Below are 12,426 nucleotides of genomic sequence, written 5' to 3'. Positions count from 1 at the left end.
ATACGACTGTGTAGTTTAGCCAATGGATGGATGAAAACTTAGCCTGGTATCCAAACCTATTATAGCTCTCGAGTCTCCTCTCCGCAATTTGCTATAAGAGGTTTGAATACCAGGCTATGAAAACTGACAAGTTAGTAAGATAGCCTGGGTGTATTAAAGAAAACACATCTGCAGATATACGTACTGCCGGAAGGTGGCGTGACTTGCTCATGTACTAGGGCATATGTGCTAACGTTTACAGCGGTAGAAGTAATATTTTAGAATCCTAAAAGTTGGTATGACCATAGACAACAAACACTTCACAGTATATAATTAAAGTAAGTATATCGAATCAATGATAACACCATAAAAAACATATATTGGAAACGCCTCAGAGGCGGAGCCGAGTGTACCTTACTGGACTTGTGCGTGCTTCAGATCAATTGTATGGTGCTTTGGACGGAAACCACAATGTCGTTTGCAGATGTTAAGTGTGTCGATGTTTATCTGCATTAAGTTACAGTACTTGTGATGTATCTTTACACATGCTTACACATACGCAGATGGACAACAAACTACAACTACATATGAAGTTGCATCAGGCGCCATCACAGGCCGCCTTCCTCTATCGCTGTGGAAGCTGATTGGACAGTGTATGTGATGACAGCCAACTGTTTCTTCACCTCCTCCCAACGCTGCGTCTGATTGGCTGCGTTCTCAATGTCGAACATGGCGTCAGCCAATCCCGGGAAGGCTTGGCCAGCGTATGAGTTATGAGCACTGGGCGCGTAAACAACATGCCTGGAAAGGAAAAAAAATATTACAAGAGTCCGAAGACCCAAAATCTCCATGAAATTTGTTTTTATATGAGATGTGCTTATTTTCCCTAGTTATTTGTTGTTGCCGCTGGTTGTTTTGTTTTGTGTGCCAGAGGGTATCCACGTAATAGAACCTAGAAAGGCAACATTTTCGGGAAAATGCAGGATATTCCCCTCCCGTTACCTACACCTCAAATATGACGCCCTTAGCATTTACTGTAGTGTAAGGGAATCCTGAAGTTTCTGCATAAATTATGCAAACAAGGTCTGTATTAGCATGGTCAGGTATGTTCAGCTTTCCTAAAGGTACCTACATCTGAAATATATCATCAGTAGCTTTTAAAGTAAGGGTTATGCATATATTATACAAAAACTCCTCATTAGCATAATTTATGGCCAGGTTTTCTGACCTTTCATAAAGGTACCTACATGTCAAATATGAAATCCGTAGCCTTTACAGTAAGGGAAATACAAGGTTATACCTAAATTATACAAATGAGGTCCGCATCAGCATATTTTATGGACAGGTGTATTCACCTTCCCTAAAAGTACCTACATCTAAAATATGACATACGTAGCTTTAACGGTAAGGAAAATACACATTTATGAATAAATTATGCAAATGATATTCATTAGCATAATTTATGGCCATGTGTGTTCACCTTTCCTAAAATTACCTACATCTGAAATATGACATCCGTAGCCTTTACGGCAAGGGATATGCCTAAATCATGCAAATGATGCCCTCATTAGCATAATTTATGGCCAGGCTTTTTTACCTTTCCTAATGGTACCAACATCTCAAATATGACATCCATAGCCTTTACGGTAGGAGATATACACATTTACGCATAAAATATGCAAATGAGGTCCTCATTTGCATAATTCATGGACAAGTGTGTTAACCTTTCCTGAAGGAACCTACATCTCAAATATGATATCTGCAGCTATTATGGTAAGGGAAATACAAGTTTCTGCATACATTATGCAAATGAGGTCCTCATTAGCATAATTTATATCCAGGTGTATTCACCTTTCCTAGTGGTACCTACATCTCACATATGACAGCCACAGCTTTTACGGTTAGGGAAATACACGATTATGCATAAATTATGCGAATTAGGTCCTCATTAGCATAAATTATTGTCAGGTGTATTGACCTGTTCTAAAGGTACCTACATTTTAAATATAACATCCGTGCTATGAAACAAAAGGTACATATAACTTTCTGCAACACCATTAGTAGAGTTACCACCCTTACATCTACTTGGTTTTGGGCAGCGGAACCACCAGCTGTTGGGAATTGGGGAATACTCGCCCTAGATAAGAGACCAATGGATTCAACAGGTGTGACCTCAAAGCCCATACCCACAATGGAGAAGTAGATATTCCTCATTACTTATGCAAATTCAGTCCAAATTTGCATAATTACCACTTCAGTTTGTACATCTCTGCCCAACCCACTTGCGTATCAAATAACATGAAAATCTGTCGCTCCTTTCTTCAGTTATTCTCCTTTGAAAATATTTACAAACACGCCATTGCAGTTCCAGTGACACATACCAGGGCCCCCAAAATCGACCTTGACCTTTCTCCTCCAAGCACCTACCCACATACCAAATATCATTTCAATCCATTCACACGTTCTTCAGTTATGCTGATTTTAAGCGTCCGGTGACACATACATACAAACACGGTGACACAAACATACACACACGCGCACACACACACAAACACAATAACTTCGCATGATTTGCACTTCAGTGTGTACATCTCCGTCCAACCTACCAGCGTACCAAATAACATGAAAATCTGTTGCTCCTCTCTTCAGTTAAACCCCTTTAGAACATTTTTACAAATAGGCCATTGCAGTTCCAGGGACACAAACCAGGGGGCCCAAAATCGACCTTGACCATTCTCCTCCCAGCGCATACCCACATACCAAATATCATTACAATCCATCTACACGTTCTACAGTTATGCTGACTTTAAGCATCCGACGACACACATGCAAACGATTTACCTCCTAACTTATGCAAATTCGGTCTCATTTGCATAGTTTGCACTTAAGTGTGTACAACTTGGTCTAACCTACCTGTGTACCAAAGAACATGACGATCTGTCCATCCACTCTTCAGTTTTTCTACATTTAAGATTTTAACAAATACGCCATTGCAGTTCCAGTCACACATGCCAGGAAGCTTAAAATCAACCTTGACCTTCCTCCACCTGACACCCACCCACATACCAAAAATCATTTCAATCCATGTACAGGTTCTACAGTTATGGCGACTTTAAGCGTCCGGTGACACATACATACACACAGACACCAAACGCAAGCAAAACAGTATCTCATGAAAAAGCCTTTTTTCATGGAGATAATAATGCCCTTGCCTTGTCTTCCTCTACTCGGTTGATTAAGGGTGGAGTATGTACCAGTCCGCAGAAAATTAACGAGCAGAATGTTTGAGCAGATATTTTCACGACACGGCAATTGAAATACTACAGAGGGAGATAGTAACTTTGGGTGCTATTTCCGTCCTGTGAGTTATTCCACAAACGACCCATAGATACAAGGTTATATCATAGCGTTACAACTCGTTAGACTGAAACGTGTCCTTTTACGCTACGAAGAATAGGTTTAGACAAACAATTTGGCTAAATCGCGATATGAATCATTCGATTTGTCCTTCCTATGCAAAAATGTCTCATATTTACCAAACGAAACGCATGTGGCCTCACTGCGCATGATCCAAGCTCTAACCACCGTGGAGACGCCATCTTACCTGTACCATTCCCTTCCCGGCAGGCCTAGCGGGTCGATGAAGCCTCGTTCCAACTGCATCAGCTGATCGTTTACAAGACGGACAGCCAATGGACTGTACAGAACAAAATCATGTTGTCAAGTTCAACTAATAATAAATACTATTCATCCAAAATGAGGTTGTAAAACCTAGACTTTTGACATTATATTCTTCACAGATTTATTCACTTCTGAATCACCGAATTGTGCCTAAGAAAAATTTTTCATTAACGGCTTGGACAGGACGATGGGGCCCTCACCCCAGGCCAGTGTGATAGTGGGAATGTAATGACAGTTTCTTACTTCTTCCTGTCAATGTCCGTCATCCTGTTTTTCAAGCGGAGGGCTGCTGTTGTGAAGTTGTCCACGGCGGAGTCCAGGTATTCTGAAATAGGGAAGCATTGCTAGTGACGTCACGTAAGGTAGGAATGGTGTCAATCATTAACTTAAAGTAGCATTCAAATACAACTATATGCATAGACTTATCCTGTTCCAAAGCATGCAACTGAAACGCCCGTGCAGTTCTAAAGCTAGCTGCTAGGGGGCCCAAACTTCAAGGATGTCACTTCTTCCCGAGCACAATGGCTATCTACCAACCGAAATCGTGACCAGAAGACGAGGTATCAAAACCGAACCCCCTGCTGCAGTACGATGGTAAGCCGCTGGTGGCCGATAAACAGTTAAATAACCAAATATCATCAAGATCTATCAACGACTTCTCGAGCTATGCTGTCCACAGACAGACAGACAGACTGACTGACAAACAAAGACTCACACACACACACACACACACACACACACACACACACACACGCACGAAAACATCATCTTCTTGGTGAAGGTAAAAATCTAGCTACCCATTGAGATGCCCTGAGCATCAAACTGCGTGCTATATTCCGTCCTGACGGAGCCGGCGATGTCCTGTAGGGCGGTGGAGTACGCGGTGGGGTCGATCGGGAGGACAAGCGAGTCTGCCAGGTCAAGGGCCATCTCCGCCAACACCCGCCCCACGGCCTGGTGAACCTTGAACTCCGGGTCAATGAAGTTCTTCACGAGGTCAAAGGTCTCGTAAGATGAGTGGTACAGGGCGTAGAAGTTAATTACGGCCTGGAGCAATGTACGCAGAAGTAGTGAATGTTACGATTCAGAACAATAAGCTCCCAGAATATCAATAGCTCCAAGACAACCTGTTTGAACGCCGAAACTTCGACACGAAAATCTAGGTATCTTTTTTATCTTGATTAGCAAATATAAGACGGTCTAAACTAGACATGTCGCGTTATATCTGTACTATGCTCACTACGTGTAACATTAGTATAAGTGCCGACTCACTGCAGAGCAGGAGTAACATTGTTTTCGCGACACAATTGATGAACGAAATTCAGTTTAGGCAAGGACAGTATATCGCTATATAATGCCATTGGTTTAGGACGTTACCGGGTCGCCTTGAAAGTTGATGCTTATAGACGAGATGCCGAGATGCTGGAAAAACGGCGTGTAGTCACTTCCTGACCCGAGCTGGCCTATTCTGTAAGGAAGAGTGGACCTAACGTTACGTGATTATCTCCATGAAAAATGGAGATATAGTTTTGGGTGTGTCTGTCTGTTTGTCTGTCTGTTTGTCTTTTTGTGTTACCGCACTACTGTAGTCAGCATAACTCAAGAACCTATTGATGGATTACGATGATATTTGGTATGTGGGAAGGTGTTGTGAAGCCGAAGTTCAAGGTCGATTTTTGCCCCCCCCCCCTGGTATGTGACCTTGGTACTGCAGCAGAACTTCCGTTTTTGTATCTTTTGACCTGGACGTGCTATGGTCTTGATTTTTGGGTGGCAGTTAGCTTGTGATGTAATAAATAAGTAATTTCTTATTGGGACTGAATTTGCGTAACTAATGAGGAAAAACTATATTTGCAGTGTTTTCCAGTCTAAGACTCAAATGCATGTAACATATGTAGTTTATGGCAAGTGATGCATCAACAGAAAACCTGTATGCAAATAAATTTCTAATTTGCATAATAAGTGGAAAATAATAGGACTGTCAATATGGCAACATGTGTAAGTTAGATATAGGTGTTTATGACCAAGCATATATTATGTAAATGTGTCATTTGCATAAACAGTATAGTTCATGGAGATACGAGGTCTACAAACTCTTGTTTATGGTTGTTTCTGGAAACCTGTCCATAGTTTCGTCAAATGCGTTGGAAACAAAGTGAGTCAGATTTTGATATTTCTTTCCTTTGTTGATCCCCTTCACCGATAACCTGACGATAAAATAACTGGCTTGCAAAAATACATTCTAAAAGGTCCTGCTACTTACTTTGGCAATGAGTTGGGATCTCCCTCGTCCTTGGGAAGCTTTGCTGCCCACGAATCGTACACGGAGCTGTAGCTGCTGCCTGCGGGGTTCACTCCCGGGTCCGGCACCTAGCAGCAACAGGAGACAACATTAAGTTGCTACGATGTGTGGATCCTACTATACAGGGAGGGTGCACAACGTTCCTCAGTTTAAAGCTGTTGTTAAGCTGTTTGTGGGTTGCAGCAAAATCTTTACTATAGAAAACTCTCCGTTTTGGACCTCAAAGTTACCTTTTTCGTGGCATCGAAGACAGACTGAAACATGGCGGGACTCGCACTGCTCTTGAACGTGAAGTTACCTGTGGAAACAATGAAACAGGAACAGACCATCAATGAGCTTCAATCGAGTGTTCGAAACTAGTCTATAACATATGTGTAAAAGAACCTTCAGCGGATAGAATCTCGGTCACTTACCAACAGCAGCTGAGTCTACGTTAAGATAAGCCACAGCCCGCTCGCCCAGTACTTTGCCGTACTCCTCCACCCACTCCGTCGAGCCGATCAACCCGTACTCTTCGGCGCCCCAGCTGGCAAATACAAGGCTCCTACGTGGGCGCCAACCTTAACAAAATGATGTCAGATGAGGGACTAAATCAATCAATCAATCAATCAATCAATCAATCAATCAACCAGTCCATCAGTCAATCAATTAGCCAATCAATCAATCAATCAAACAAACAAAGCTACGTATGCAGATGTACCTTCTTGCTTCAGTTTTCCAAAGGCCCTAGCAACCTCTTCTTGTACTGCAGTTCCGCTGGAGGGATCCACGGATCCAAACACCCAGGCGTCCCTATGGTTCCCCATGATCACGTACCGGTCTATGGGTGAATAAAGAATATGACTTTGATATTGACTTTGACATTATCTCTTTGTAGATAAACAGCAACCGTGAAAACATATATAGTCGTTATTTCCCTGAGGAGGGTGACAGACGGTCACCGAAACGTCGATTGTTGTATTTCTTTGGTGGAATAAATAACTTTATAATTCAGAAATGTTCATGAAAACAAATTATATCACCTGGTTCAACACTGCCTTCGATGACGCCGATGACGTTGTATGTTCTCTTGACCTCGTTTTGTACGTTGACCTGAAGACGCACTCTCCTGTGATGGTAACCAGAATTTAGAACATATATGTTGGTTTTCTCAATGACTTTGATGGGTCATACATAGGATGAAGGGTTCAACTGCCACACCAGTATTTTATAAAGTCGGAAAGCGGAAGTCCACATGTCCTACATAAACACAAGAAAGGCAACATTTGCACAAGCCAATACAGCATATTTCACCCAATCTCATTCCCCATGCAAAATTGGAGTATTCAGGCCAGCCGGTTGTAATACCAGGACAAGAGAGCCGAAAATGTACATTTGTCGTCTAAAAATCGTCAAAAATCGCAAAATGAAGCATTTGAAAGTAATGTATATCAAAAGTGTTATTGAAACCCCATGTCCACGGCATATGTCCACGGCACCCCTATACAGGTACCAAATTTCGTATCATTTGAATATAACACATGGGACTGAAGGCCAAATATTTACGTTTTGGTTGGACTAAAAATGGCCATAAACCACAATAAAATCATTTAAAGGCCTATATGAAAAAAATCCTGGGGTATTGGCTCTTTCTACCTCTTTGCCGACTTGCAGGTCATTTGGCATTAATATGACAGAGACGAATCGATTTGAAGATTGAACAGGGGGAGGAGGGGGAGGAGGAGAAGAAGGAGAACATGTTAACAAGAAACATCAGGGAAAAACAATGTATTCTACTCTTAAACCTACGTTATGGAGTGGAATATAACTATGTATGACACTACAAACCTGCCCGTATGTGGCTGTTGGAACCCTGGTCCTGTCCGGTATGTGATGTTCAGATCTCCCCGCCAGTTTGCGGGGGCTTCATTGCCTCCCAAGTTTCTGTCGGTAAAACATCAATTCAAGTTATTGATCCATTCTTATCTGATTGCTTATGGATTTAACTTGCTTGTGGAAAAATTGTTTATCAGCATATTTATGATAAATTTAATCAATCGATCAATCAATCAATCAATCAGTCAACTATAGAAACTAGAATTATGACGGTTCTTGCTAGAACGAGCAAAGTTCGTCCACGGTATATATGAACTTCATTATGACGCACCTCAGTAACTCTATGCCGACCCCAAAGCCGATAGGATGGACGGGGATGCCCGGAAGTCCCGCATCTATCTTAGCATCTTCCTCAGATAGCCTGTATGCATACTCTGCCATAAACATAACATAACAAAAAGTAAATTCATTGCTCAACAGGTGTATGAGATACATAATTTGGCAACTTCAGCTATTTGACGATTCTAGGAAGCTGATATGCTCTACAAAATACTACATACACACGTGGCACAGGATACTATATACTTTTGCAGTAGAACAGCGCAACTGACTTGCTCCCAACCACCAGCCAACCCGTTCCAGACCTCCCGTCTACAGCCGATTTTTTTCAAAACGTTAGTTCATGTGGCTACTGTGACTAGTAGCCATGTGACTACCAGCCCACCGCACCGAACACCAGCCGACCACAGCCGCCCTAGCTCCATAACCCGGCACTCCCAACCATGGTTTGGGGGAATGTCGGGCGGCCATGTTCAGCTATGTGTAACGGGGGCTTTGTACGATAGGTAACATTTTCGTACCGTTTGCAGGATAAAAAGGAGTGAGTGGGTCGCCAATTGCTATCATGAGTGATCCCCGCTGTACGCCGCTGGGCGGCAGCATAGACCCGTCCGGGTACACGGGGTAGCCCCGGGCAGAGTAGTCCGCCGGGTCCGAGTAGATGATGAGACCGAGGCACCCGAACTGCTCGGCCTTTTCCGCCTTAAGAAAGTTGATATGAATGAAGTCAGTTAAACTCCTTGCAAAGAACAAAATGGAAAAGAGTTTAAGTTAAACCAGAAAGAGCGCGGCTGCTGCAAATGTGTTTTGACACACACAGCTACTTTTTATCATGTGGCTTCATAATTGAATTGGCACAAGTTGACAGATTTGTCCTTGTATATCAGATAACCGTCTATCCTTTACCTCTTTGTTGAATCTAAGATTTTATAAAAAGGAACTGGGGTATTTTTAGCAGCGTAGGTATCGGGTGGATCCTCCTGGAAAATATTTGTGCAAATCTTTCAAATGGAAAGTGGGCCAAGAAAAGCCAGTAATGACCATTTGTGGGTTGTTGGTTGGTTTTCTTCTCATGGACTCACCTTGTCTCCCCTGAAGATGCTGCCGTACCTGGCGATACAGATCTTCCCTGCGGGGTCGATATTCAGGTCGCGCTGGAGATGGAAGAAATCCTCGACCCTGCCATAGTTTACGTACACCAGCTCTCCCTGTCGGGACGAAACACAACAACACTCACCCTGGAGACATTCTAGCTAGTATCAACGACGCGTAGCAAATTTAAGTGTGGAGACCGCGGAAAGGTAGACACTAGGGACATCCTCGGTGACGTCTTGTTGGAGTGAAAAGAAACATAGGCGTATTTGCACGTCCACGTACGTGATACATACGCAGCTATGTTTTTCCAGAACACCTAACTATATTTAGATGTCTGGTGGCACAGATTGACGAAAGACTTTCCCATATCATGAACCATGTGGCCGAAACTAGTCTTGCCGTGCCATGCGTGTCATCATTGTATGATAAAACCTACTCTCTACCGGACTCCTTAGCTTGCTAGAAAAAATAGTAGAATTTGGCCAAATGCTTGCAACTGTGTAACTCTATGACCGACTTTATTACTCCCTTGGTAAATCAATTGCCCCATCTGAAAAATTCTACTCCTTTTTCAGCAAGCAAAGGAGGTGACTCTAGCCAGTGCCCGCCAGTCCGTTATTGGAGTCATTTGTTTGTCAGAACCTTTTCTTCCTATGACGGAAAAATTCCCAAGACCCTCCCGTCAACGTTGACGGACAAACATCGGTGGGTAAGGAGGTGACTAGATAAACCCTACAGTTTGTTAAAATCGTTTCTTACCTCCACGTCTCCGGAGGCGGAGTAGGCGTTGAAAGGCGGGACGATGTTGGGGTCGTCCTGGTAACGGTCCAGTGGAGCCTCCTCCACCTGGGACTGGACGACGACCGTCCCGTCAGCCTCCATCAGCGTCACTCGGCTAGGTCTGGAGGATACGAGTTACAGGAGACATTTGTAATACACTCGTTGTGTAGCCTCCTACGAACTTCTACGGTTGGCATATCAATTAAGCTTGGCCATATCAGAACACACAAGCGATAAGAAAATTAAACATCGCAAATCAGCCTGAAAAGCCTGGACCTTAACCGCCTTCCTTCAGTTTTATGTACGTCTAACTTGTCGCATCCGGTGAGGAGCAGATCTCGCATGGACACGCATTCTAGATCCGTATCAGTATCTATACAGCCGGTATAACCGCCCTTCGGCGTAACACACCAGCTATTGCATTGCAAACAACGTGGGTGCTCACTCATCAAGGTGGTATTTTTGACATATCACTTCAAGTGGGAAAGCCGCACATGAAAGGTCGTCATGATGAAAAAGACCAGGTCAATCCATAACAGGTGAAGAAACAACAGTTATGAATTACGGCACAGGACAACCTTACGTAAGTTCATAAACTTGAGGAGATAAGTAATCCTTTACGGCCGCACTATCTCTTAAAGAAACACCGGACAGTTGCAACGTGCAACATTACCTGTCTTCCTCACTGCTGGGGTAGGACAGCAGGATGTCGTACGGGGTGAGACGCGCAGAGTCCAGCCCGTACTGCAGCCACCTGTCCCGCAGCTCCTCCGCCTGGCCCAGGTCCATCTCCCGCCCCGCGATGTGCGGCACGGACGTCAGCCTCCTGTGGACGGACACAGGCGTCAAGTCAGCTTTTTCATGCCATTAAACGGGCTCAGCAGCATAACTCTAGCCATTCGCCACCGTCCATAACTCTATACGGAGACTAATGTTCGGAGTTATAGTTTGGGTCGTGAGAAGGTTATGTTTTGGGTAGCGTTCGCCTTCGCGCGTGTGTCTGTGTGTGTGCGTATGTGTATGTGTATGTGTAGGTATAGGTGTATGTGATTGTGTGTGTGTGTATGTCACTCTGTATGTGTATGTGTATGTGTGTATGTGGTTGTGTGTACATGTGTGTGTGTGTGTGTGTGTGTGTGCGCGCGCGCGCGCAAGGCATGATATCTTCAATTTCTTGTTTTCTAATGTTCGTTTAAGAATGAACAAAGCAGAAGAGTGAACAGACCGAGAAGAAGAGAGTGCGAAATGAAGCCCAATACTGTATAAGGGTAGTGGAGTGTTTACCAAACTGAACCGCCCCCTGCCATGCCTGCTTCTTGCCACTTGATACGCGTAATTTAGATAAATGGCTTGGCACAATAACCCCGTACTGTCAACGTTTATCAGGTCTGTAAACTTGATTGGGTCACGGTGAAGCAAGGAGTTTATATAACCTCCTTGGCTTGGGTGAAGGCCATAGAACATGATACTAAACGTGTACGTGGCTGCAGGTTCTCCGCTGAGGTTCATTGTGGTCGACAAATGTACCTCCAATTACAACGTAAGGCATGTTTGATGGAGTCGCGTTGCAAAGATTTACCACCTGTCATCAGCACAGTACGCAACGTTGAGGCCACTTAACACGAAACGGCTGGTTGAGAACTTTGCACGGTACATGGGCATGTGGGACAATAAGGAGGGTCTGCTGTAATCTCCAAGCAGATCCATCGGTGGCAAAGACCGTTACATATGGGAGGGGCTGTTACCTGGTATAAAGTAAGACGGCATGTCAAATCCCAACGTCAGCAGTGGATATCTATACGTCAGACATGTGAAACCACTGCACAGACTCACAGGGTAACCCCGACCCATTTATGGGCCGAAGGATGAAAATAATGATATTGATAAGATTATCCCTCAAAGTTTCTTGACATTACCTGAGATTTTCCTCGATGTTCTCGGGCAGTATCTCTTCCTGCACCCTCCTGCCGGCAGAGGCGTCCCCGTCCCGGACCAGCTCCTCCGCCCAGGGCGCCGCTGAGCCGGGCTGGCGGGAGAAATAGCCGATGACCACTCCGACAACTACGCCCACCACCAGCCCTATGACCGCCGCCACGAGAAATCTTCCTCGACTTCCATCCATGGCGATGTGTTGAAGTCTACCCAACCTCTTGCGTATAATCAGCTATAAGAACACGCCGTTTGTGACCCTTGGTTTGCTGTATGACAAACTTGGCTCTCAGCCGACGTGTACAGAGCTGCACTAGCACCTCCTGCTGTGGACTGTCAGAAATTCCCCAGAAACCTTCGAGCCAGGAAAGGTCACCCAGCTGGCAGAGCGAGAACCCGCAGGATGGAGTCTTGATTGGATCCGTTAGTTCCTTCTCCGCGAGTGAAATGTGACCTTGCTCTTGCGTCACAGCCGCTGCTTGAGTCTTGCCACAGTTTCACACACC

The 12,426-nt window shown here is 44.2% G+C and overlaps 1 protein-coding gene across 1 annotated transcript; it reads right to left on the bottom strand.

Annotated features, from left to right (window-relative positions):
* Window positions 1–177: 177 nt before the first annotated feature.
* On the bottom strand, window positions 178–12,378 carry LOC136433701 (putative N-acetylated-alpha-linked acidic dipeptidase). The gene is made up of 17 exons (XM_066426143.1): window positions 11,908–12,378; window positions 10,665–10,817; window positions 9,971–10,112; window positions 9,199–9,324; window positions 8,638–8,818; window positions 8,109–8,211; window positions 7,790–7,885; window positions 6,985–7,070; window positions 6,663–6,782; window positions 6,376–6,522; window positions 6,193–6,260; window positions 5,924–6,030; window positions 5,038–5,128; window positions 4,458–4,707; window positions 3,904–3,985; window positions 3,584–3,676; window positions 178–780 (listed from the first exon to the last, which is right to left on the bottom strand). The coding sequence occupies exons 1-17, from the start codon at window positions 12,111–12,113 to the stop codon at window positions 588–590; spliced, it is 2,244 nt and encodes a 747-aa protein (XP_066282240.1). The 5' UTR covers window positions 12,114–12,378; the 3' UTR covers window positions 178–587.
* Window positions 12,379–12,426: the final 48 nt, after the last annotated feature.

This window comes from Branchiostoma lanceolatum, chromosome 4, assembly GCF_035083965.1.
Source record: "Branchiostoma lanceolatum isolate klBraLanc5 chromosome 4, klBraLanc5.hap2, whole genome shotgun sequence".
NCBI classification, from domain to species: domain Eukaryota; kingdom Metazoa; phylum Chordata; class Leptocardii; order Amphioxiformes; family Branchiostomatidae; genus Branchiostoma; species Branchiostoma lanceolatum.
This window is presented reverse-complemented; position numbering and strand designations above follow the sequence as displayed.